Below are 27,023 nucleotides of genomic sequence, written 5' to 3'. Positions count from 1 at the left end.
ATAAATGAACGCTTCTCCCTCTCTGTCACGGATGCCAAAGTTGCCCTTAGTTAGAAGATGTAATCCGGAGACAGGTGTTTTATACAACAGCCTTCTGTGTGTTCTCATTTCGACTCCCTCCGTATATTTTCAATCAAACGCCAGAATCTCCTTAGCTATCATTTTCTGCATCCACCGGGCACGGATAAAAAAAAAAAAAAGTCCTCCAAAAAGTGAGAGCATATCATACTAAATGGAGGGAGACAGATATTCGGGATATCTTAAAATATATATATATATATATATTGTTAGGAAGGATTACCTGCACATACTGAGCAGCCCTTGGTTATAGACAAAAATCCATTTATAACATTTTCGACATGCGTTTTTCTGGATATTTTTGTTGTTACTCTGTCTCTCACTGTTCAAATAAACCTACCATTAAAATTATAGACTGATCATTTCTTTGTAAGTGGGCAAACGTGCAAAATCAGCAGGGGATCAAATACTTTTCCCCCCCACTGTATATACAGGGGGTACCAGTACAGAGTCAATGTGGAGGCTATATACGGAGGTACCGGTACAGAGTCAATGTGGAGGCTATATACAGGGGGTACCGGTACTGAGTCAATGTGGAGCCTATATACAGGGTGTTACGGTACAAAGTCAATGTGGAGGCTATATACAGGGTGTTACAGTACAGAGTCAATGTGGAGGCTATATACAGGGTATTACGGTACAGAGCCAATGTGGAGGCTATATACAGGGGGGTACCGGTACAGACTCAATGTGGAGACTATATACAGGGAGTACCGGTACAGAGTCAATGTGGAGGCTATATACAGGGGGTACCGGTACAGAGTCAATGTGGAGGCTATATACAGGGGGGTACCGGTACAGAGTCAATGTGGAGGCTATATACAGGGGGGCACCGGTACAGAGTCAATGTGTCAATGTGCAGGGGCACCGGTTAGTCTAGGTAATTGAGGTAATTATGTCCATGTAGGTAGGGTTATTAAAGCGGCTATGCAAAGTTAATAGTTAATAGTATGCAAAGTTAATAGTAGCAGCAGCATGGGGGTGCAAATAGTCTGGGCAGCCATTTGATTAGATGTTCAGAAGTCTTATGACTTGGGGGTAGAAGCTATTAAGAAGCTTTTTGCACCTAGACTTGGTGCTCCGGTACCGCTTGCCATGTGGTAGCAGAGAGAACAGTCTATAACTAGGGTGGCCGGAGTCTTTGACAATTTTTTAGCCTTCCTCTGACACCGCCTGGTATAGAGGTCCTGGATGGCAGAAAGCTTGGATCCAGTGATGTACTGGGCCATACGCAGTACCCTCTGTAGTGCATTACGGTCAGAGGCCGAGCAGTTGCCATACTAGGCAGGGATGTAACCCATCATTGATTGAAACAAATCTGGCTAGAGATAGAAACATCCATAACACACTCTGAAGTCAAACGGGGCAGAGTCTTAGGACACATCAGGATGCTCTCGATGGTGCAGCTATAAACCCTTTTGAGGATCTGAGGACCCATGCCAAATCTTTTCAGTCTCCTGAGGGGGAATAGGTTTTGTCGTGCCCTCTTCACAACTGTCTTGGTGTGCTTGGACCATGTTAGTTTGTTGGTGATGTGGACACCAAGGAACTTGAAGCTCTCAACCTGCTCCACTTCAGCCCTGTCGGTGAGAATGGGGGCGTGGTCGGTCCTCCTTTTCCTGTAGTCCACGATCATCTCCTTTGTCTTGATCACGTTGAGGGAGAGGTTGTTGTCCTGGCACGACACGGTCAGGTCTCTGACCTCCTCCCTATAGACTGTCTCATCGTTGTCGGTGATCAGGCCTACCAATGTTGTGTCGTCAACAAACTTAATGATGGTGTTGGCCGTGCAGTCATGAGTGAACAGGGAGTACAGGTGGGGACTGAGCACGCACCCTTGAGGGGCCCCCGTGTTAACGAACAGCGTGGTGGATGTGTTGTTACCTACCCTCACCACCTGGGGGCGGCCCGTCAGGAAGTCCAGGTTCCAGTTGCAGAGGGAGGTGTTTAGTCCAGGGTCCTTAGCTTATAGAGGAGCTTTGGGGGCACTATGGTGTTGAACGCTGAGCTGTAGTCAATGAACAGCATTCTCACATAGGTGTTCCTTTTGTCCAGGTGGGAAAGGGCAGTGTGGAGTGCAATAAAGATTGCATCATCTGTGGATCTGTTGGGGCGGTATGCAAATTGGAGTGGGTCTAGGGTTTCTGGTAGTCATTTAGGCAGGTTACCTTCGTGTTCTTGGGCACAGGGGACTATGGTGGTCTGCTTAAAACATGTTGGTATTACAGACTCAGACAGGGAGAGGTTGAAAATGTCAGTGAAGACATTTGCCAGTTGGTCAGAGCATGCTCAGAATACACCTCCTGGTAATCCATCTGGCCCAGCAGCCTTGTGTAACCTCAACCTGTGTAACCTGTGTATCCTTAAGTAACCTTCTGTCTTTCTGTCTTCTGTAACCATATCAAACTCGACTTATCATACTAATTTGAGTATTTTCGGATGTACTTTTACTATGTTACGTCTAGTCTTGGAGACCAGGCTGCTCTACAAGGCTCCAGGAGTGCAGGTTGAAGTTTATTGTCATGAGTCTTGTCCTGGAAGCAGAACTGAGCGATTTTCCCTTAGATTTTCCAGCTACAAAGTCAAAATTGGCCATATTGTAAAAATACAAATTTTTGGTTATAATTTATATTAAAAAAAATAGTTGCACTGGATACACTCTTATCCAGTGCATCTTACAGTAGTGAATGCATAGATTTCATAATTTTTTTCCCCCTGTACTGGTCCCCCGTGGGAATCGAACCCACGACCCTTGCGTTGCAAACACCATGCTCTACCAACTGAGCCACACGGGACTAACCATCGCATTAGGGTTAGCAGTGTGGTTAAGGTTAGGGTTCAGGTTAGGTTTAAAATAAGATTTTATGACTTTGTGGCTGCCTCAATAACAAGATTCATGGCAAAAAAAATGCTAACCTGCTCTATGAGTAAGTGTTGTTTCTGGGGTCATGAATCCTATATATCTCCATGACCTTTGACCTTACTGGCCCTATACATATAAAGGGATCATCTTTATGTTAAGCCTATACAACTCTTTAACCTTTCACCTTTAACCCTTGACCTAACCAACGCTGATCCCCTGTTCCTAGCCAATCGGATTTAAGTGACCATCACAGCTGATTAAAAATAATATCCTGGTGAACAAGGAAGTGATCAGACTTTGTCTACGTTGTGTCTACGTTGAGTTTGTGTAATCAACTTCTTTGACAACCATGTTGTGGAAATGTTGGACAAAATAATCATTTGATCCCAAATACACGTCATTCTCCAAGCAGGAGGTGATTACTTTAAATGACCCCTCTATGTGTCAGTCGCCCTCGTGGTACACTGTGGTAAGATGGTTGATACTTACCGTGTATCTTACTCATCCGTCTGCTGTGGTAGAAACTAAAATTCACTGATGTGTTGTGCAAATGTTGACCAACTAAACCATCTGGGCCTTTATATATATATCAATCACCCGTAGGCTACGTTATGATTGGATCAAGAAGGGAAGGGGGGTGTCACGCCAAGGGGGGGGGGGTCAATATGTCGACAATTCATCGGATTTCCAGGTTGCGGTTTGGGAAAAGATTAAAGACAGCTTTAGTAGGAGGATGAGAGGACAGTCTGAAAGGAATGAAAGGAGTAATTAAACAGAAAGAGGGATGAGATTTCTATACCTTTTACCCGACAGACTTACTTTGCGTCCCAAATGGCACCGTGTATCTCATGTACTCTATAGCGCACTACTTTAGATTAGGGCCCTTCTGGCTCGGACAAGGCGCCTACTTCCCTTTGACAGGGCCCATAGGGCTCTGGGTGAAAGTAGTGCACTATATAGGGAATATGTTGGCATTTGGGATTACAGCCTTATTCCTCTCAATCTGATTAAATAGACGTAGAATCTGTTAATACCATTGGAATTATAACCAGCGCTCTAGAATCACCACTAGAATCACCTCTAGAATCATCACTAGAATCACCTCTAGAATCACCTCTAGAATCACCACTAGAATCACCTCTAGAATCACCACTAGAATCACCTCTAGAATCACCTCTAGAATCACCTCTAGGATCACCACTAGGATAACCTCTAGGATCACCACTAGAATCACCTCTAGAATCATCACTAGAATCACCTCTAGAATCACCTCTAGAATCACCTCTAGAATCACCACTAGAATCACCTCTAGAATCACCACTAGAATCACCTCTAGAATCCCCTCTAGAATCACCTCTAGGATCACCACTAGGATCACCTCTAGGATCACCTCTAGGATCACCTCTAGGATCACCACTAGAATCACCTCTAGAATCACCTCTAGAATCACCACTAGAATCACCTCTAGAATCACCACTAGAATCACCACTAGAATCACCTCTAGAATCACCTCTAGAATCACCACTAGAATCACCACTAGGATCACCTCTAGGATCACCACTAGGATCACCTCTAGGATCACCACTAGAATCACCTCTAGAATCACCACAAGAATCACCACTAGAATCACCACTAGAATCACCTCTAGAATCCCCTCTAGAATCACCTCTAGAATCACCTCTAGAATCACCACTAGAATCACCTCTAGAATCACCACTAGGATCACCTCTAGGATCACCACTAGAATCACCTCTAGAATCACCACTAGAATCACCTCTAGAATCACCACTAGGATCACCTCTAGGATCACCACTAGAATCACCTCTAGAATCACCACTAGAATCACCTCTAGAATCACCTCTAGAATCACCTCTAGAATCACCACTAGAATCACCTCTAGAATCACCTCTAGAATCACCTCTAGAATCCCCACTAGAATCACCTCTAGAATCACCACTAGAATCACCTCTAGAATCACCTCTAGAATCAACTCTAGAATCCCCACTAGAATCACCTCTAGAATCACCACTAGAATCACCTCTAGAATCACCTCTAGAATCACCACTAGAATCACCACTAGAATCACCTCTAGAATCACCACTAGAATCACCTCTAGAATCACCACTAGAATCACCTCTAGAATCCCCACTAGAATCACCACTAGAATCACCTCTAGAATCCCCACTAGAATCACCTCTAGAATCACCTCTAGAATCACCACTAGAATCACCTCTAGAATCACCTCTAGAATCACCTCTAGAATCCCCACTAGAATCCCCACTAGAATCACCTCTAGAATCACCTCTAGAATCACCTATAGAATCACCACTAGAATCACCTCTAGAATCACCTCTAGAATCACCACTAGAATCACCACTAGAATCACCTCTAGAATCACCACTAGAATCACCTCTAGAATCCCCACTAGAATCACCACTAGAATCACCTCTAGAATCACCTCTAGAATCCCCACTAGAATCACCACTAGAATCACCTCTAGAATCACCTCTAGAATCCCCACTAGAATCACCACACCAGTGTTCCAATCTGTGTAAGTGTTTAGCATCTGTCTAATTTCTAAAGAGTCAGTTTACAGTCTTGTATTTTACTCCTCTCTGATCTATCCCTCAGTTCTAGACCTCAGCTGAATCTGGTAATGAATGGTGGGGCTGTTGAACAAGTCGAGGAGACTACCTTAGATTTTAAACTGTCATGGTCAAAACCATAGAGATTCAATGGTTGTAAAGATGGGGAGAGGTCTGTCCGTAATAAAGAGATGCTCTGGGTTTTCTTTGGACGCCACACTCCATAAAGCAAGTCCTGTCTAGTTGTGTCTTATCTTGATTATCGTCCAGTCGTGTGGTATGGTGCTGCAAGGAAAGACCTCGTTAAGCTGCAGCTGGCCCAGAACAGAGCGGCACGTTTTGCTCTTCGTTGTAATCAGAAGGCTGATATTAATACTACTACTGCCAGTCTCTCTTTTATAAGAAACGTTAATGTGTTGGAAATTCTACATAGTCAACTTACACACAGACTTACCCCACCAGACATGCCAACAGAGGTCTTTTAACAGTCCCCAGATCCAGAACAAATTCAAGGAATCATAAAGTATTATACAGAACCATGTGTGCATGGAACTCCATTCTGTCTATAAGGCTATATATATATATAACACTAGTGAACAGAAAACCTGGTTTCAAAAACTAATAAAACAACACCTCGCAGAAGAACGCCTCCTCCCCATGTCACCTACTGGTTGTATATACTGGTTGTATGTACTGGTTGTATGTACTGGTTGTGTGTATATACTGGTTGTATATACTGGTTGTATATACTGGTTGTATGTACTGGTTGTATGTACTGGTTGTATGTACTGGTTGTATGTACTGGTTGTGTGTATATACTGGTTGTATGTACTGGTTGTGTGTACTGGTTGTGTGTACTGGTTGTGTGTACTGGTTGTGTGTATATACTGGTTGTGTGTACTGGTTGTGTGTATTTACTGGTTGTGTGTATATACTGGTTGTATGTACTGGTTGTATGTACTGGTTGTGTGTATATACTGGTTGTGTGTACTGGTTGTGTGTATATACTGGTTGTATGTACTGGTTGTATGTACTGGTTGTGTGTATATACTGGTTGTATGTACTGGTTGTATGTACTGGTTGTGTGTATATACTGGTTGTATGTACTGGTTGTATGTACTGGTTGTGTGTATATACTGGTTGTGTGTACTGGTTGTGTGTACTGGTTGTGTGTACTGGTTGTGTGTACTGGTTGTGTGTATATACTGGTTGTATGTACTGGTTGTATGTACTGGTTGTGTGTATATACTGGTTGTATGTACTGGTTGTGTGTATATACTGGTTGTATGTACTGGTTGTGTGTATATACTGGTTGTATGTACTGGTTGTGTGTATATACTGGTTGTATGTACTGGTTGTGTGTACTGGTTGTGTGTACTGGTTGTGTGTACTGGTTGTGTGTATATACTGGTTGTGTGTACTGGTTGTGTGTATATACTGGTTGTGTGTATATACTGGTTGTATGTACGGTTGTGTGTATATACTGGTTGTATGTACTGGTTGTGTGTACTGGTTGTGTGTACTGGTTGTGTGTATATACTGGTTGTGTGTACTGGTTGTGTGTATTTACTGGTTGTGTGTACTGGTTGTGTGTACTGGTTGTGTGTATATACTGGTTGTGTGTACTGGTTGTGTGTATATACTGGTTGTGTGTACTGGGTGTGTGTACTGGTTGTGTGTATATACTGGTGTAACTGAATAGATGCACACACTACATGTTCACGTTTTTAAAATATATGTACATTCTAAAGTATTTTGTCTGTAAAGTATTTTTCCGCTATGTGTCGACTAAAAAACAAAAAAAACGAATCTCAGAAAATAGAAGAGTAGAAAGTTACCAAAAACGCCTAGTGACTTTGTTCTGCGGAGTTTACAATGACATGAACGGTTTACACGTTGAAATGAACTCACGACCACTGTAATTAACACCCTCAGAGCTTTACTAGTCCTGACTGTTGCAAATTAACCAGACTGACCTCTGAAGTAGAGAGAAAGTGGCCGTTTCATCAGCGTGAACCCGAGCGCACCCGTGGGTGCACACACAGAAAAACACAGACGCATACGCACACCCAGTTATGTCAGGCTTGGTGTTGGTTTTCCTAGTGGCCGGGCAGAAAGCGATGAGATGACGGGTGGCTACGGGCCAAGTTCAGTTACACCCAAGCCCTCCTCCCCCCACCACTCAAACCTCTGACCCTGGCAACCAATCCAGTCGCAGCTATTCTGGAGTCCAGATATAGCACAACTATCACTGGCATTGAGAATGTTGACCATGCAGGGCGAAAGAGAGAAAGAGAGAGAGAGAGAGAGAGAGAGAGAGAGAGAGAGAGAGAGAGAGAGAGAGAGAGAGAGAGAGACAGAGAGAGAGAGAGAGAGAGAGAGAGAGAGAGAGAGAGAGAGAGAGAGAGAGAGAGAGAGAGAGAGAGAGAGAGAGAGACAGAGAGACATTTGTAATGTCTTTATTATTTTGGAACTTCTGTGAGTGTAATGTTTACTGTTAATTTGTATTGTTTATTTCACTTTTGTATATTATCTACTTCACTTGCTTTGGCAATGTTAACATATGTTTCCCATGACAATAAAGCCCCTTGAATTGAAATGGAATTGAATTAAGAGAGAGAGTGTGAGAGAGAGAGAAAGAGAGAGTGAGAGAGATGGACAGATAGATGGAGAAGAAGGAATCTCTCTCTCTCTCTCTCTCTCTCTCTCTCTCTCTCTCTCTCTCTCTCTCTCTCTCTCTCTCTCTCTCTCTCTCTCTCTCTAAAACCCTCTACTGAACTATCCACTCCCATTACATACAACCATACACATAAACAAACAATGACCCATAACTACACACCTGTCCATCGCATCACACAGGTAAAAGTCAAGCTGGGACTGTTCTGAACCCAGTAAAACCAGTGGCTCTATTTCTCTACTGGGAGGTCTCAGATTCCCCCAAACACAGATGTAACTATAAAAACGCATGGAAAACCTGAACAGGCATGTAAAACACATGAACAGGAATGGAAATAGGGTCATGTACTGTAGGTTCCTTAGGGAACATGTTTCCTGTTCGGTGTGTCCCAGCGGTGACATGATTAAACACGTATGTAAACATGTACTTACCGATACAAGCGTGTACTCGAACAGTCAGCTGGGTCCGCAAGACAACACTATGCTTCTTCCCTCTGGTCCTGGAGAGAGAGAGAGAGAGACAGAGAGAGAGAGAGAGAGAGAGAGAGAGACAGAGACAGAGAGAGACAGAGAGAGAGAGAGAGACAGAGAGACAGAGAGAGAGACAGAGAGAGAGAGACAGAGAGAGAGAGAGAGAGAGAGACAGAGAGAGACAGAGAGAGAGACAGAGAGAGAGAGAGAGAGAGACAGAGAGACAGAGAGAGAGAGAGAGAGAGAGAGAGAGAGAGAGAGACAGAGAGAGAGAGAGAGAGACAGAGAGAGAGAGAGAGACAGAGAGACAGAGAGAGAGAGAGAGAGAGAGAGAGAGACAGAGAGAGAGAGAGAGACAGAGAGAGAGAGAGAGACAGAGAGAGAGAGAGAGAGAGAGAGAGACAGAGAGAGAGAGAGACAGAGAGACAGAGAGAGAGAGACAGAGAGAGAGACAGAGAGAGAGAGAGAGAGAGAGAGAGAGAGAGAGACAGAGAGAGACAGAGAGAGAGACGAGAGAGAGAGACAGAGAGAGAGAGACAGAGAGAGAGAGAGAGAGACAGAGAGACAGAGAAAGACAGAGAGAGAGACAGAGAGAGAGAGAGAGAGAGAGAGACAGAGAGAGACAGAGAGAGACAGAGAGAGAGACAGAGAGAGAGAGAGACAGAGAGAGAGAGACAGAGAGAGAGAGACAGAGAGAGACAGAGAGAGGAAACGTGTAAAACAGTGTCTTGCAGCAGTAGACCAGGAGAAAAATCCTTATACTGAAACAGATCTCAACCCAGGAAAGAGACAGCAGACTCACTAAGGACTCACTAAACACAAGTGCTTCATTTGTAAATTGTGTCTATGCACACATAACTGGGTGTGCATCTTAGCCCCTGGCTATCTTAGCCCCTGGCTATCAATCTAAATGAAAATGGTGCTGTGTGGTTTGCTTAATATAAGACATTTGAAATGGTTTATACTTTTACTTTTGATACTTAAGTATATTTTAAACCAAATACTTTTATACTTTTACTCAAGTAGTATTTTACTGGGTGACTTTCACTTTTACTTGAGTAACTTTCTAGTAAGGTTTCTATACTTTAACTCAAGTAGGACAATTGGGTACTTTTCCCACCACTGGTCCCTAATGGCACCCTATTCCCTATATAGTGCACTATGGACAACACACACTATGGACAACACACACATTGACAACACACACTATGGACAACACACACAGTGGACAACACACTATGGACAACACACTATGGACAACACACTATGGACAACACACACAGTGGACAACACACAGTGGACAACACACTATGGACAACACACTATGGACAACACACTATGGACAACACACTATGGACAACACACTATGGACAACACACTATGGACAACACACACAGTGGACAACACACAGTGGACAACACACTATGGACAACACACAGTGGACAACACACTATGGACAACACACTATGGACAACACACTATGGACAACACACAGTGGACAACACACAGTGGACAACACACTATGGACAACACACTATGGACAACACACACTATGGACAACACACTATGGACAACACACTATGGACAACACACTATGGACAACACACTATGGACAACACACTATGGACAACACACTATGGACAACACACTATGGACAACACCCACTATGGACAACACCCACAGTGGACAACACACACAGTGGACAACACACTATGGACAACACCCACTATGGACAACACACACTATGGACAACACACACTATGGACAACACACTATGGACAACACACTATGGACAACACACACAGTGGACAACACACACTATGGACAACACACACTATGGACAACACACTATGGACAACACACTATGGACAACACACTATGGACAACACACTATGGACAACACACTATGGACAACACACTATGGACAACACACTATGGACAACATGATGGACAACACACACTATGGACAACACACAGTGGACAACACACTATGGACAACACACTATGGACAACACACACAGTGGACAACACACACAGTGGACAACACACTATGGACAACACACTATGGACAACACCCACTATGGACAACACCCACAGTGGACAACACACACAGTGGACAACACACTATGGACAACACACACAGTGGACAACACACTATGGACAACACACTATGGACAACACACTATGGACAACACACTATGGACAACACACTATGGACAACACACACAGTGGACAACACACTATGGACAACACACTATGGACAACACACTATGGACAACACACACTATGGACAACACACACTATGGACAACACACTATGGACAACACACACTATGGACAACACACTATGGACAACACACTATGGACAACACACACTATGGACAACACACTATGGACAACACACACTATGGACAACACACTATGGACAACACACTATGGACAACACACACTATGGACAACACACACTATGGACAACACACTATGGACAACACACTATGGACAACACACTATGGACAACACACACTATGGACAACACACACTATGGACAACACACTATGGACAACACACACTATGGACAACACACTATGGACAACACACTATGGACAACACACACTATGGACAACACACTATGGACAACACACTATGGACAACACACACTATGGACAACACACTATGGACAACACACACTATGGACAACACACTATGGACAACACACTATGGACAACACACACAGTGGACAACACACACTATGGACAACACACTATGGACAACACACTATGGACAACACACTATGGACAACACACTATGGACAACACCCACAGTGGACAACACACTATGGACAACACACACTATGGACAACACACTATGGACAACACACACTATGGACAACACACTATGGACAACACACTATGGACAACACACACAGTGGACAACACACTATGGACAACACACAGTGGACAACACACACTATGGACAACACACTATGGACAACACCCACAGTGGACAACACACTATGGACAACACACTATGGACAACACACTATGGACAACACACTATGGACAACACACAGTGGACAACACACTATGGACAACACACACTATGGACAACACACTATGGACAACACACTATGGACAACACACACAGTGGACAACACACTATGGACAACACACAGTGGACAACACACTATGGACAACACACTATGGACAACACACTATGGACAACACACACTATGGACAACACACTATGGACAACACACTATGGACAACACACTATGGACAACACACACAGTGGACAACACACTATGGACAACACACTATGGACAACACACTATGGACAACACACACTATGGACAACACACTATGGACAACACACTATGGACAACACACTATGGACAACACACACAGTGGACAACACACTATGGACAACACACACTATGGACAACACACTATGGACAACACACTATGGACAACACACTATGGACAACACACACTATGGACAACACACTATGGACAACACACTATGGACAACACACTATGGACAACACACTATGGACAACACACTATGGACAACACACACAGTGGACAACACACTATGGACAACACACAGTGGACAACACACACTATGGACAACACACTATGGACAACACACACAGTGGACAACACACACAGTGGACAACACACTATGGACAACACACAGTGGACAACACACTATGGACAACACACTATGGACAACACACTATGGACAACACACTATGGACAACACACTATGGACAACACACACAGTGGACAACACACTATGGACAACACACAGTGGACAACACACACAACCCACAGGAGGAGGAAAGGAGACAAGAAAAAGGAGGAGAGAAAATGATTGAATGTTTAACTCCTCAGAATGTTTTTGCTTGTTTCCAGGAACGTGGCGACTCAACCAACTGCAGGCCATCTTGGACACCTCTTCATGGTCGAGGTGAGTTGTGTTTGACAGTGGGTTGGCTCACTCTTCTAAAGCTAACCGGTTTCTCAAGATCCCCCCCCCCTGCTTCAAAACACACACCTGACTCCATTCACCTGTCCATCATTGGTAACATGGGGTCAACTTACACAAACATCCAAACACACACACACACACACACACACACACACACACACACACACACACACACACACACACACACACACACACACACCTGACTCCATTCACCTGTCCATCATTGGTAACATGAGAGTCAACTTACACAAACATCCAAACACACACACACACCTGACTCCATTCACCTGTCCATCACCTTACTCAAACGTAGTCCTCAAGCTCTCACCGAACACACACACACACACACACACACACACACACACTGGAGTCCTCGGCGAGTCCTTGTCTTATTGACTGCATGATTTGTCATTACAATCACAGCTCTGTCAGTCAACCGATTGTCATGACAACATGGTCCTTGTGTCCTGAGGTTGTTAATGCTTCCGTTGCCATGACATCTCCATGTCATTTCTTCATTTAGGGCAAGAAAACATATCTTCCACCATTAAAATGTATCTCTTCAATGGAATATCATCATAGAGACAGAGAGAGAGAGAGAGAGAGAGACAGCGAGAGAGAGAGAGAGAGAGAGAGAGAGAGAGAGAGAGAGAGAGAGAGAGAGAGAGAGAGAGAGAGACAGAGAAAGAGAGAGAGAGAGAGAGAGACAGAGAAGAGACAGAGAGAGAGAGACAGAGACAGAGACAGAGAGAGAGACAGAGAGAGAGACAGAGAGAGAGAGACAGAGACAGAGAGAGAGAGAGAGACAGAGACAGAGAGAGACAGAGAGAGAGACAGAGAGACAGAGACAGAGACAGAGAGACAGAGACAGAGAGAGAGAGAGAGAGACAGAGACAGAGAGAGGACCAGAGTTTCTCTCCACTCCACCATGGAATAAGGGAGGACAGGTCCGTTTCCAAACGGTTCATACTTTCCGTGAACTCATCCTTCCCAGAAAATGTTAAATCCAGCAAGCTGTGATTCCTCCAACTTTTCAAGAAGCAGAAAATCAGAAAATTGAGAGAGAGAGAGAGAGAGAGAGAGAGAGAGAACCCATCTCTCTGTCTCTATTGTGGAGAGACCTTTGTCCTCTGACCTTGTTTTCATCATCATGAGAGGAATAGGGTAACTTCTTCACCCATTGTTCACACAATGTTTGACATTTGGCTAATCCATACATACACACAAACCCACAAACACTATCGCACACCCACTAAAAAGATCAAGTTAGTAACACAGAACGACAGGGAGAGAGAGAGAGAGAGAGAGAGAGAGAGAGAGAGAGAGAGAGATCACAGGTAACTTCCACAAGGCTGTGAATGATCTAAGAGACAAGGCAAGAAGAGCCTTGTTTGCCATCCAAGGGAACATAAAACTCGACATCCCAATCAGTTATAGAACCCATTGCTCTCTATGGTTGTGAAGTCTGGGGTCCATTCACCAACCAATAATTCAAAAAACTGGGACAAACACCCAATTGAGACTTTGCATGCAGAACACTGGTAGCTGATAATATAAACACTGGAAATGTCTTTATCTAAAACACTGATATCTGATAATATAAACACTGGAAATGTCTTTATCTAAAACACTGATATCTGATAATATAAACACTGGAAATGTCTTTATCTAAAACACTGATATGTGATAATATAAACACTGGAAATGTCTTTATCTAAAACACTGATATCTGATAATATAAACACTGGAAATGTCTTTATCTAAAACACTGATATCTGATAATATAAACACTGGAAATGTCTTTATCTAAAACACTGATAGCTGATAATATAAACACTGGAAATGCATTTATCTTTTACTTTCCTTTTTTTAGTTAAGGATGACATCACCTCTGCCCGACACCCTAGACTTACTACAATTTGCATACCGCTGCAATAGATCCACAAATGACGCAATCGCCATCGCACTGCACACTGCCCTTTCCCATCTGGACAAGAGGAACACCTATGTGAGAATGCTGTTCATTGACTACAGCTCAGTGTTCAACACCATAGTGCCCTCAAAGCTCATCACTAAGCTAAGGACCCTGGGTCTGAACCCCGCCCTGAGCAACTGGGTCCTGGGCCACCCCCAGCTGGTGAAGGTAGGAAACAACACCTTCAGTTCGCTGATTCTCAACAAAGGAGCACAACAAGGGTGCGTGCTCAGCCCACTCCTGTACTCCCTGTTGACCCATGACTGGGTGGCCACGCACCTTCTCCAACTCAATCATCAAGTTTGCAAACGACTCAACGGTGGTAGGCCTGATTACCAACAACGACAAGACAGCCTAAAGAGAGGTGAGGGCCCTGGTGGAGTGGTGTCAGGGAAATAAGCTATCCCTCAACATAAACAAAACGAAGGAGCTGATCATGGACTTCAGGAGACAGCAGAGGGAGCACCCCCCCATCCACATCGACGGGACAGCAGTGGAAAAGGTGAAAGCTTCAAGTTCCTCGGCGTACACCTCACTGACAATCTGAAATGGTTCACCCACACAGACAGTGTCGTGAAGAAGGCGCAACAGCATCTCTTCAACCTCAGGAGGCTGAATAAATTTGGCTTGTCACCTAAAACCCTGACAAACTTTTACAGATGCATCATTGAGAGCATCCTGTCGGGCTGTAGGGCAACGGCCCAGTCCGCAACCGCAGGGCTCTCCAGGCAGTATTGCGGTCTGCCCAACACATCAACGGGGGTACACTCCCTGGTCAAAAAGATCATCAAGGACAACAGCCAACCGAGCCACTGCCTGTTCACACGGCTATCATCCAGAAGATGAGGTCAGTACATGTGCATCAAATCTGGGACCGAGAGACTGAAAAACTAAATTGGTTATAACAAACTCTGAACACATCTAACAGCAAAATGGATGCAGAGGACGTGACAAATAAACTCGAAATTGGGGAATGTTTACTGGTTGCTCAGGAGGTAAAGGGGAAGTCAGATGTGTGGAATAATTTGACCAGTTGTGGAAAATACTGGAGATCAAGATAAATGAGGAAAGGAGCAAGCGCTGCGTGCGTATTATGTGTGCCAAACAGGTACAATATACGTTTTGGGACAATGTAAACAACACTAAATAAATTCTTAGCATACCAGAGAGTCTGTAATAAATAAAAAAATCTAAAGCCTTTATTACAATAACTACTAAAAAACAGTTGCATTCATTCATGAATGCAATTTCTGAAATGGGATATTTTAGGTCAATTTATTATTTACGCTAATTATTCAATGGTATATTTGTTATTTTATTTTAAAACAAAAAATGTTTGATTGCATTTCAAATCATGAATGACTCCTATAACATGAATGAATAAATGATTGATTGATACACAAGCCCCTTCGGAAGGTGTTCAGAGCCGCTTGAGTTTCCCCACATTTTGTTACGTAACAACCATATTTACATAACACCCCATAATGAGCAAAATGAGATTCAGAATTTTTTGCTAATTTATAAAAAATAAAAAATATTCAGACCCTTTACTCAGTACTTTTTTGAAGCACTTTTGGCAGCGTTTACAGTCTCGAGTTTTCTTGGATATGACTCTACAAGCTTGGCATACCTGTATTTGGGGAGTTTCTCCCATTCTTCTCTGCAGATCCTCTCAAGCTCTGTCAGGTTGGATGGGGAGCGTCGCTATTTTCAGGTCTCGCCAGAGATGTTCGATTGGGTTCAAGTCCGGGCTCTGGTTGGGCTACTCAAGGACATTCAGAGACTTGTCCCGAAGCCACTCCTGCGTTGTCTTGGCTGTGTGCTTAGGGTCGTTGTCCTTTTGGAAGGTGAACCTTCGCCCCAGTCTGAGGTCCTGAGCGCTCTGGAGCAGGTTTTCATCAAGGATCCCTGTACTTTTCTCCGTTCATCTTCGCCTAGATCCTGACTAGTCTCCCAGTTCCTGCTGCTGAAAAACATCCTCACAGCATGATGCTGCCACCACCATGCTTCACCGTAGACGTGACGCTTGGCATTCAGGCCAAAGAGTTTAATCTTGGTTTCATCAGACCAGAGAATCTTGTTTCTCATGGTCTGAGTCCTTCAGGTGCCTTTTGGCAAACTGTCATGTGTCATGTGCCTTTTACTGAGGAGTGGCTTCCGTCTGGCCACTCTACCATAAAGGCCTGATTGGTGGAGTGCTACAGAGATGGTTGTCCTTCTGGAAGGTTCTCCCATCTCCACAGAGGAACTCTAGAGCTCTGTCAGAGTGACCATTGGGTTCTTGGTCACCTCCCTGACCAAGGCCCTTCTCCCCTGATTGCTCAGTTTGGCCGGGTGGCCAGCTCTAGGAAGAGTCTTGGTGGTTCCAAACTTCTTCCATTGAAGAATGATGGAGGCCACTGTGTTCTTGGGGACCTTCAATGCTGCAGAAATGTTTTAATACCCTTCCTCAGATATGTGCCTCGACACAATCCTGTTTCGGAGCTCTACGGACAATTCCTTCGACCTCATGGCTTGGTTTTTGCTCTGACATGCACTGTCAACTGTGGGACCTTATATAGACAGGTGTGTGCCTTTCTAAATCATGTCCAATCAATTGAATTTACCACAGATGGACTCCAATCAAGTTGTTGAAACATCTCAAGGATGATCAATGGAAACAGGATGCACCTGAGCTCAAGTTCGAGTCTCATAGCAAACGATCTGAATACTTATGTAAATATAGGGTTTTTGTTTATATATATATTTGCAAAAAATTCGAAAAAACAGTTTTCGCTTTGTCATTATGTGTTATTGTGTGTCGATTGCGAAGGATTTTTTTATTTTTTAATCCATTTTAGAATAAGGCTGTGACGTAACAGAACGTAGAAAAAGTCAAGGGGTCTGAATACTTTCTGAATGCACTGTAAGTATGGAAATATAGGCCTTAGTGAGACTAAACAGGATGCGCTCTTAGGCCCACAGCTTCCAGGTGGTTATACAAGGCTGCTATACGAAGACCACTAATGATAATGACATTAGCTATTATTATAATTATGATCATAATAACAACAGTAATAGTAATAATAACAACAGTAATAGTAATAATAACAACAATAATAGTAATAATAACAACAATAATAGTAATAATAACAACAATAATAGTAATAATAACAACAGTAATAGTAATAATAACAACAATAATAGTAATAATAACAACAGTAATAGTAATAATAACAACAATAATAGTAATAATAACAACAATAATAGTAATAATAACAACAATAATAGTAATAATAACAACAATAATAGTAATAATAACAACAATAATAGTAATAATAACAACAATAATAGTAATAATAACAACAATAATAGTAATAATAACAACAATAATAGTAATAATAACAACAATAATAGTAATAATAACAACAATAATAGTAATAATAACAACAATAATAGTAATAATAACAACAATAATAGTAATAATAACAACAGTAATAGTAATAATAACAACAATAATAGTAATAATAACAACAATAATAGTAATAATAACAACAGTAATAGTAATAATAACAACAATAATAGTAATAATAACAACAGTAATAGTAATAATAACAACAGTAATAGTAATAATAACAACAATAATAGTAATAATAACAACAATAATAGTAATAATAACAACAGTAATAGTAATAATAACAACAATAATAGTAATAATAACAACAGTAATAGTAATAATAACAACAATAATAGTAATAATAACAACAGTAATAGTAATAATAACAACAATAATAGTAATAATAACAACAATAATAGTAATAATAACAACAATAATAGTAATAATAACAACAATAATAGTAATAATAACAACAATAATAGTAATAATAACAACAATAATAGTAATAATAACAACAGTAATAGTAATAATAACAACAATAATAGTAATAATAACAACAATAATAGTAATAATAACAACAATAATAGTAATAATAACAACAATAATAGTAATAATAACAACAATAATAGTAATAATAACAACAGTAATAGTAATAATAACAACAATAATAGTAATAATAACAACAATAATAGTAATAATAACAACAGTAATAGTAATAATAACAACAATAATAGTAATAATAACAACAATAAGGAGATCAAGGAAAAAGGAGGGTTATTATTATTATAAATATAATTTTTCTGACACTTTGGAAGAGTGTAAACAACACTAAATACATTTTAAATAATACTAGAGAGGTTGGTCTAACGGGGGGAAAAATGTTGACGCCTTCATTACAGCATAGCTAAGTTTAAAAACAGACAAATTTGTGAATTGTTTAACCGACATTTTGTGGTTGCTTGAGGCTTGGTGATCAGTAGGCTATTATGCAAACATTCAAACAGACAACTTCTGTAGGTACATATGGATGATTTATAAAGCCAGGCATATTTAACAGTTACGCTATTGATTATAGATATAATTAGGTTTGGGTTTCATCTCTCCTCATTTTTCATAGACAATTAGGGCAAAGGGCTGTTTTCTCGTCTCCGAACTCCGCTGCTGCCTCCGTCGCATTGTTCTCAACACCAATATGCTGGTCAGCTTTGCTATTATGCACATTTGTTATAAAATAATAAATGTTTTATTTGTATTGCACCATTGTTCTAAGATAATATAACCATATAGAATTTTAGTAGCAAATGATTTAACTGATGGACTGTACCATCCCCATGTCTCCACAATGGATCAGTCCACTCAGACAGTCACAAATCAGACTGATGGACTGTACCATCCCCACATCTCCACAATGGATCAGTCCACTCAGACAGTCACAAATCAGACTGATGGACTGTACCATCCCCACATCTCCACAATGGATCAGTCCACTCAGACAGTCACAAATCAGACTGATGGACTGTACCATCCCCATGTCTCCACAATGGATCAGTCCACTCAGACAGGAACAAATCAGACTGATGGACAGACAGACAGACAGACAGACAGACAGACAGACAGACAGACAGACAGACAGACAGACAGACAGACAGACAGACAGACAGACAGACAGACAGACAGACAGACAGACAGACAGACAGACAGACAGACAGACAGACAGACAGGTAGTGTTACCCTGCTATGTCCTCCTGGAATCCATCCAGCTCGTCCCTCTGTTCAGACAGAGAAGACTCCAGGTCCAGGTAGGTTCCATTATGGGACAGCTGCAACGCACAGTCATCAAGCTACAGAGAGACAGAGAGAGAGAGGGAGAGACACCGAGAAACAGACAAACAGACAGACAGACAGACAGACAGACAGACAGACAGACAGACAGACAGACAGACAGACAGACAGACAGACAGACAGACAGACAGACAGACAGACAGACAGACAGACAGACAGACAGACAGACAGACAGACAGACAGACAGACAGACAGACAGAGAGAGAGAGAGAGAATGAAGGACAATGTTATTATTACACTTTCACAACAGAGAGAAAGAGTAGTACAGTAGACAGTAGCTAGAGAGGAGATACAGACAGTAGCTAGAGAGAGGAGATACAGACAGTAGCTAGAGAGAGAGGAGATACAGACAGTAGCTAGAGAGAGAGGAGATACAGACAGTAGCTAGAGAGAGAGAGGAGATACAGACAGTAGCTAGAGAGAGAGGAGATACAGACAGTAGCTAGAGAGAGAGGAGATACAGACAGTAGCTAGAGAGAGGAGGTACAGACAGTAGCTAGAGAGAGGAGATACAGACAGTAGCTAGAGAGAGAGAGGAGATACAGACAGTAGCTAGAGAGAGAGAGGAGACACAGACAGTAGCTAGAGAGAGAGGAGATACAGACAGTAGCTAGAGAGAGAGGAGATACAGACAGTAGCTAGAGAGAGAGAGGAGATACAGACAGTAGCTAGAGAGAGAGAGGAGACACAGACAGTAGCTAGAGAGAGAGGAGATACAGACAGTAGCTAGAGAGAGAGAGGAGATACAGACAGTAGCTAGAGAGAGAGAGGAGATACAGACAGTAGCTAGAGAGAGAGAGGAGATACAGACAGTAGCTAGAGAGGAGATACAGACAGTAGCTAGAGAGAGAGAGGAGATACAGACAGTAGCTAGAGAGAGAGAGGAGATACAGACAGTAGCTAGAGAGAGAGAGGAGATACAGACAGTAGCTAGAGAGAGAGGAGATACAGACAGTAGCTAGAGAGAGAGAGGAGATACAGACAGTAGCTAGAGAGAGAGGAGATACAGACAGTAGCTAGAGAGAGAGAGAGGAGATACAGACAGTAGCTAGAGAGAGAGAGGAGATACAGACATTAGCTAGAGAGAGAGGAGATACAGACAGTAGCTAGAGAGAGAGAGGAGATACAGACAGTAGCTAGAGAGAGAGAGGAGATACAGACAGTAGCTAGAGAGAGAGGAGATACAGACAGTAGCTAGAGAGAGAGGAGATACAGACAGTAGCTAGAGAGAGAGGAGATACAGACAGTAGCTAGAGAGAGAGAGGAGATACAGACAGTAGCTAGAGAGAGAGGAGATACAGACAGTAGCTAGAGAGAGAGGAGATACAGACAGTAGCTAGAGAGAGAGAGGAGATACAGACAGTAGCTAGAGAGAGAGGAGATACAGACAGTAGCTAGAGAGAGAGAGGAGATACAGACAGTAGCTAGAGAGAGAGAGGAGATACAGACAGTAGCTAGAGAGAGAGAGGAGATACAGACAGTAGCTAGAGAGAGAGAGGAGATACAGACAGTAGCTAGAGAGAGAGGAGATACAGACAGTAGCTAGAGAGAGAGAGGAGATACAGACAGTAGCTAGAGAGAGAGAGGAGATACAGACAGTAGCTAGAGAGAGAGAGGAGATACAGACAGTAGCTAGAGAGAGAGAGGAGATACAGACAGTAGCTAGAGAGAGAGGAGATACAGACAGTAGCTAGAGAGAGAGAGGAGATACAGACAGTAGCTAGAGAGAGAGAGGAGACACAGACAGTAGCTAGAGAGAGAGAGGAGATACAGACAGTAGCTAGAGAGAGAGGAGATACAGACAGTAGCTAGAGAGAGAGAGGAGATACAGACAGTAGCTAGAGAGAGAGAGGAGACACAGACAGTAGCTAGAGAGAGAGGAGATACAGACAGTAGCTAGAGAGAGAGAGGAGACACAGACAGTAGCTAGAGAGAGAGAGGAGATACAGACAGTAGCTAGAGAGAGAGGAGATACAGACATTAGCTAGAGAGAGAGGAGATACAGACAGTAGCTAGAGAGAGAGAGGAGATACAGACAGTAGCTAGAGAGAGAGAGGAGATACAGACATTAGCTAGAGAGAGAGAGGAGATACAGACAGTAGCTAGAGAGAGAGGAGATACAGACAGTAGCTAGAGAGAGAGAGGAGACACAGACAGTAGCAGTAACAGTAGGTTTCCATCCAATTGGCGACAGATTTTCATGCTACTATTATAAAATATGCTAATTTTCCCACCAGTGGTGTGTTTCCACCAAACTGACTTGGTAAGGATAAAAATCAGTGCGTGATGACGTAGTACACAACAACGACAACAACAACAAATCCGCTTACATTTTTATGTACCGAATAAAAAAAAACTAAAGTTCAATGTTTTTCCATCGCATTTTAAATTCTACAGATAGTTTTGTCACAAACACTGTTGCGTTAAATTGCAAATGTGTCTCCTCTGATCTTGGTACATTCACTCTAGACAACAGCTCGCAGATAGGGCTACATTCAATCAAATCAATCAAATGTATTTATAAAGCCCCTATATAGCCCTTCTTACATCAACTGATATCACAAAGTGCTGTACTGAATCCCAGCCTAAAACCCCAAACAGCAAGCAATGCAGGTGTAGAAGCACGGTGGCTAGGAAAAACTCCCTAGGAAAAACTCCCTAGAAAGGCCAAAACCTAGGAAGAAACCTAGAGAGGAACCAGGCTATGAGGGGTGGCCAGTCCTCTTCTGGTTGTGCCGGGTGGAGATTATAACAGCACATGGCCAAGATGTTCAAATGTTCATAAATGACCAGCAGGGTTAAATACTAATCTCTACCTCTGGTTATTACAACGTGAGTCAAATGGAACTTAACTCCTCTCAATGAATAGAACTGAATGAAACCGGATGGGTAGGCAAGTCTACATGTTGAGATTATAACAGAACATAGCCAAGATACCAGGTGGGTAGGCTAGTCTACATGATGAGATTATAACAGAACATAGCCAAGATGACAGGTGGGTAATCTAGTCTACATGATGAGATTATAACAGAACATAGCCAAGATACCAGGTGGGTAGGCTAGTCTACATGATGAGATTATAACAGAACATAGCCAAGATACCAGGTGGGTAGGCTAGTCTACATGATGAGATTATAACAGAAGATACCAGGTGGGTAGGCTAGTCTACATGATGAGATTATAACAGAACATAGCCAAGATGACAGGTGGGTAGGCTAGTCTACATGATGAGATTATAACAGAAGATACCAGGTGGGTAGGCTAGTCTACATGATGAGATTATAACAGAAGATACCAGGTGGGTAGGCTAGTCTACATGATGAGATTATAACAGAAGATACATTTACATCATTTACATTTTAGTCATTTAGCAGACGCTCTTATCCAGAGCGACTTACAAATTGGTGCATTCACCTATAATATCCAGTGGAACAACCACTTTACAATAGTGCATCTAAATCTTTTAAGGGGGGGGTTAGAAGGATTACTTTATCCTATCCCAGGTATTCCTTGAAGAGGTGGGGTTTCAGGTGTCTCCGGAAGGTGGTGATTGACTCCGCTGATACCAGGTGGGTAGGCTAGTCTACATGATGAGATTATAACAGAAGATACCAGGTGGGTAGGCTAGTCTACATGATGAGATTATGGCAGTCAAGCATTGATCGTCATATCATCAAAATAAGACCCTCGATATTTATTGGAAAAGAGCATCAAGATCACTTTCACCACCCTGTGAAGTTCATCGTGAGTTATTTCATCTGTAGCCTAGTAAACTGCATGGTTTCCTTGGACCAGACACCACATATCATCACGTGACAGAAAGTTTACTTCGATATGAGGGTCATTATATCAATATTTGAACATAAACGAATTTTCACCGTCATTTCTCGCATTATTATTTTTACAGACGCATAAAAAAGATCCCACCATGTCGAACAAGCAAATGATGTGTCGGCATTCATGAAATTATACCTTGGTATGACTTTACTGACATAAAAACTGCGGGTGGAAATGTGATTCAGGTACTGAAGGCTACATTACATTAGCATTCAACATTAACTATCTATCCCAATTTATCAATAAACGTTCCAATAAGGTGCAGAGTGTTCCGATTTGCCTGCTGGGGGTCAAACAAACAGGTAACCCTCATTGAGTCTTGTATTAATCCACAATCCTGTATCTATTCCATTTAAACCAACCCATAGCTATTTCATATAGAGGGTTACCCACTGATCGTAGCATGTTTGTGACAGAGACTCCGTCTGATCTGAAATCCCGCAGTTCAGGCCTTGGACTGACGCGGACATTTTGATAACGCCTGAGACTTGGTTAACAAAGTCTGTTCCAGAATTCTGGAATGTTCTCTGAATGGATATAATGGATCTGAATGTTCTGGAATGTTCTCTGAATGGATATAATGGATCTGAATGTTCTGGAATGTTCTCTGAATGGATATAATGGATCTGAATGTTCTGGAATGTTCTCTGAATGGATATAATGGATCTGAATGTTCTGGAATGTTCTCTGAATGGATATAATGTTTATGGAGTTGGCAAAGGTGGGGGTGTCGCAATATTCCTAAAAAACTTGTACAAATATTTATATTTTTGCTTTATTAGTTTCCCTTAACCGTAATTGGAGTAAACTAATGGACAACAACACTTAGGCTTCTACTTCCAGCATATACAGTGCCTTCGGAAAGTATTCAGACCCCTTGACTTTTTTAACATTTTGTTACGTTTACAGACTTATTCTGAAATGGATTAAATCAAATAAAAATATACACACAATACCCCATAATGACAAAGCAAAAACAGGTTTGTAGGTTTGAAACTCGAAATTGAGCTCAGGTGCATCCTGTTTCCATTGATCATCCTTGAGATGTTTCTAGAACTTGATTGGAGTCCACCTGTGGTAGATTCAATTGACTGGACATGATTTGGAAAGGCACACACCTGTCTATATAAGGTCCAACAGTTGACAGTGCATGTCAGAGCAAAAACCAAGCCATGAAGTTAAATGAATTGTCCGTAGAGCTCCGAGACAGGATTGTGTCGAGGGACAGATCTGGGGAAGGGTAGAAAAACATTTCTGCAGCATTGAAGTTCCCCAAGAACACAGTGGCCTCCATCATTCTTAAATGGAAGAAGTTTGGAACCACCAAGACTCTTCCTTTAGCTGGCCGTCCGGCCAAACTGACCAATCGGGGGAGAAGAGCCTTGGTCAGGGAGGTGACCAACAACCTGATGGTCACTCTGACATAGCTCTAGAGTTCCTCTGTGGAGATGGGAGAACCTTCCAGAAGGACAACCATCTCTGCTGCATTCCACCAATCAGGCCTTTAATGTAGAATGGCCAGACGGAAGCCACTCCTCAGTAAAAGACACATGACAGCCCACTTGGAGTTTGCCTAAAGGCACCTAAAGGACTCCCAGACCATGAGAAACGAGGTCTGGTATGATGAAACCAAGATTGACGTCTTTGGCCTCAATGCCAAGTGTCACGTCTGGAGGAAACGTGGCACCATCCCTACGGTGAAGCATGGTGGTGGCAGCATCATGCTGTGGGGATGTTTTTCGGCGGCAGGGACTGGGAGACTAGTCAGGATCAAGGGAAAGATGAACGGAGCAAAGTACAGAGAGATCCTTGATGAAAACCTGCTCCAGAGCGCTCAAGACCTCAGACTGGGGTGAAGGTTCACCTTCCAACAGGACAACGACCCTAAGCACACAGCCAAGACAACGTAGGAGTGGCTTCGGGACAAGTCTCTGAATGTCCTTGAGTGGCCCAGCCAGAGCCCGGACTTGAACCTGATCTAACATCTTTGGAGAGACCTGAAAATATCTGTGCAGCGATGCTCCCCATCCAACCTGACAGAGCTTGAAAGGATCTGCAGAGAAGAATGGGAGAAACTCCTCAAATACAGGTGTGCCAAGCTTGTATATATGATTACTTGTATAATATGATTATACTCTTAGTTAGTATTTATTTTTAGGGCAATCTCACCAGACATTGTCAAAATAAAGAGGTTTAAAATCCTGGTAAGACATCGCAATAAAATAGAAAGATGTATTGCAAAAGGACATTTTAAAATGGTACCGGGAAAGAGAAGTTAGTCTGTGGACATCTGAGGGTTGGAATTAAGATTGGAATGATTGATTGGCCAATACACTTGGAGTCCAGTGTATCAGTTGGCGAGGATTGGATACCATAATTGTTTGAATACTTTAGAATTACTGCATCAAACCTTCCTCCATTCATTCACAGATTAGAGAGGGTTGGATTGGAGGGGGTTGGATTAGAGAGGGTTGGATTGGAGAGGGTTGGATTAGAGAGGGTTGGATTAGAGAGGGGGTTGGATTAGAGAGGGTAGGATTAGAGAGGGGGTTGGATTGGAGAGGGTTGGATTGGAGAGGGTTGGATTAGAGAGGGGGTTGGATTGGAGGGGGTTGGATTGGAGAGGGTTGGATTGGAGAGGGTTGGATTAGAGAGGGTTGGATTAGAGAGGGGGTTGGATTGGAGGGGGTTGGATTGGAGAGGGTTGGATTGGAGAGGGTTGGATTAGAGAGGGTTTGATTGGAGAGGGTTGGATTGGAGAGGGTTGGATTGGAGAGGGTTGGATTGGAGAGGGTTGGATTGGAGAGGGTTGGATTGGAGAGAGGGTTGGATTAGAGAGGGTTGGATTGGAGAGGGTTGGATTGGAGAGGGTTGGATTAGAGAGGGTTGGATTGGAGAGGGTTGGATTGGAGAGGGTTGGATTAGAGAGGGTTGGATTGGAGAGGGTTGGATTGGAGAGGGTTGGATTAGAGAGGGTTGGATTGGAGAGAGGGTTGGATTAGAGAGGGTTGGATTAGAGAGGGTTGGATTGGAGAGGGTTGGATTGGAGAGGGTTGGATTAGAGAGGGTTGGATTAGAGAGGGTTGGATTAGAGAGGGTTGGATTGGAGAGGGTTGGATTGGAGAGGGTTGGATTAGAGAGGGTTGGATTGGAGAGGGTTGGATTAGAGAGGGTTGGATTGGAGAGGGTAGGATTGGAAAGGGTTGGATTGGAGTAGCAGGAAAGTAATAGAGAAACCCGTGCCTTCACTTCTCCAAATACATTCTTCAAAGTTTCCAATCCTAGTTAGATAAAGGTTAAATAAAAAAATATGCCAATTGGTTAACAGGGG

The 27,023-nt window shown here is 42.6% G+C and overlaps 1 protein-coding gene across 5 annotated transcripts in view; it reads right to left on the bottom strand.

The window, feature by feature from the left end:
* The window catches only part of LOC106570731 (FH1/FH2 domain-containing protein 3), a 191,231-nt gene that overhangs the window by 143,786 nt on the left and 20,422 nt on the right, over positions 1 to 27,023 (bottom strand). For all 5 annotated transcript variants that reach the window (XM_045709310.1, XM_045709312.1, XM_045709313.1 and 2 more), the window contains exons 2-3: positions 19,745 to 19,854; positions 8,635 to 8,702 (exon numbers count right to left, since the gene is read on the bottom strand). In XM_045709310.1, the coding sequence (XP_045565266.1) occupies positions 8,635 to 8,702; positions 19,745 to 19,854 (178 nt within the window). The remainder of the gene's footprint in view (positions 1 to 8,634; positions 8,703 to 19,744; positions 19,855 to 27,023) is intronic.

Source organism: Salmo salar, chromosome ssa27 (genome assembly GCF_905237065.1).
Source record: "Salmo salar chromosome ssa27, Ssal_v3.1, whole genome shotgun sequence".
NCBI classification, from domain to species: Eukaryota; Metazoa; Chordata; class Actinopteri; order Salmoniformes; family Salmonidae; genus Salmo; species Salmo salar.
The sequence above is the reverse complement of the archived record's forward strand: the minus strand, read 5'-3'. Positions and strand labels throughout refer to the sequence as shown.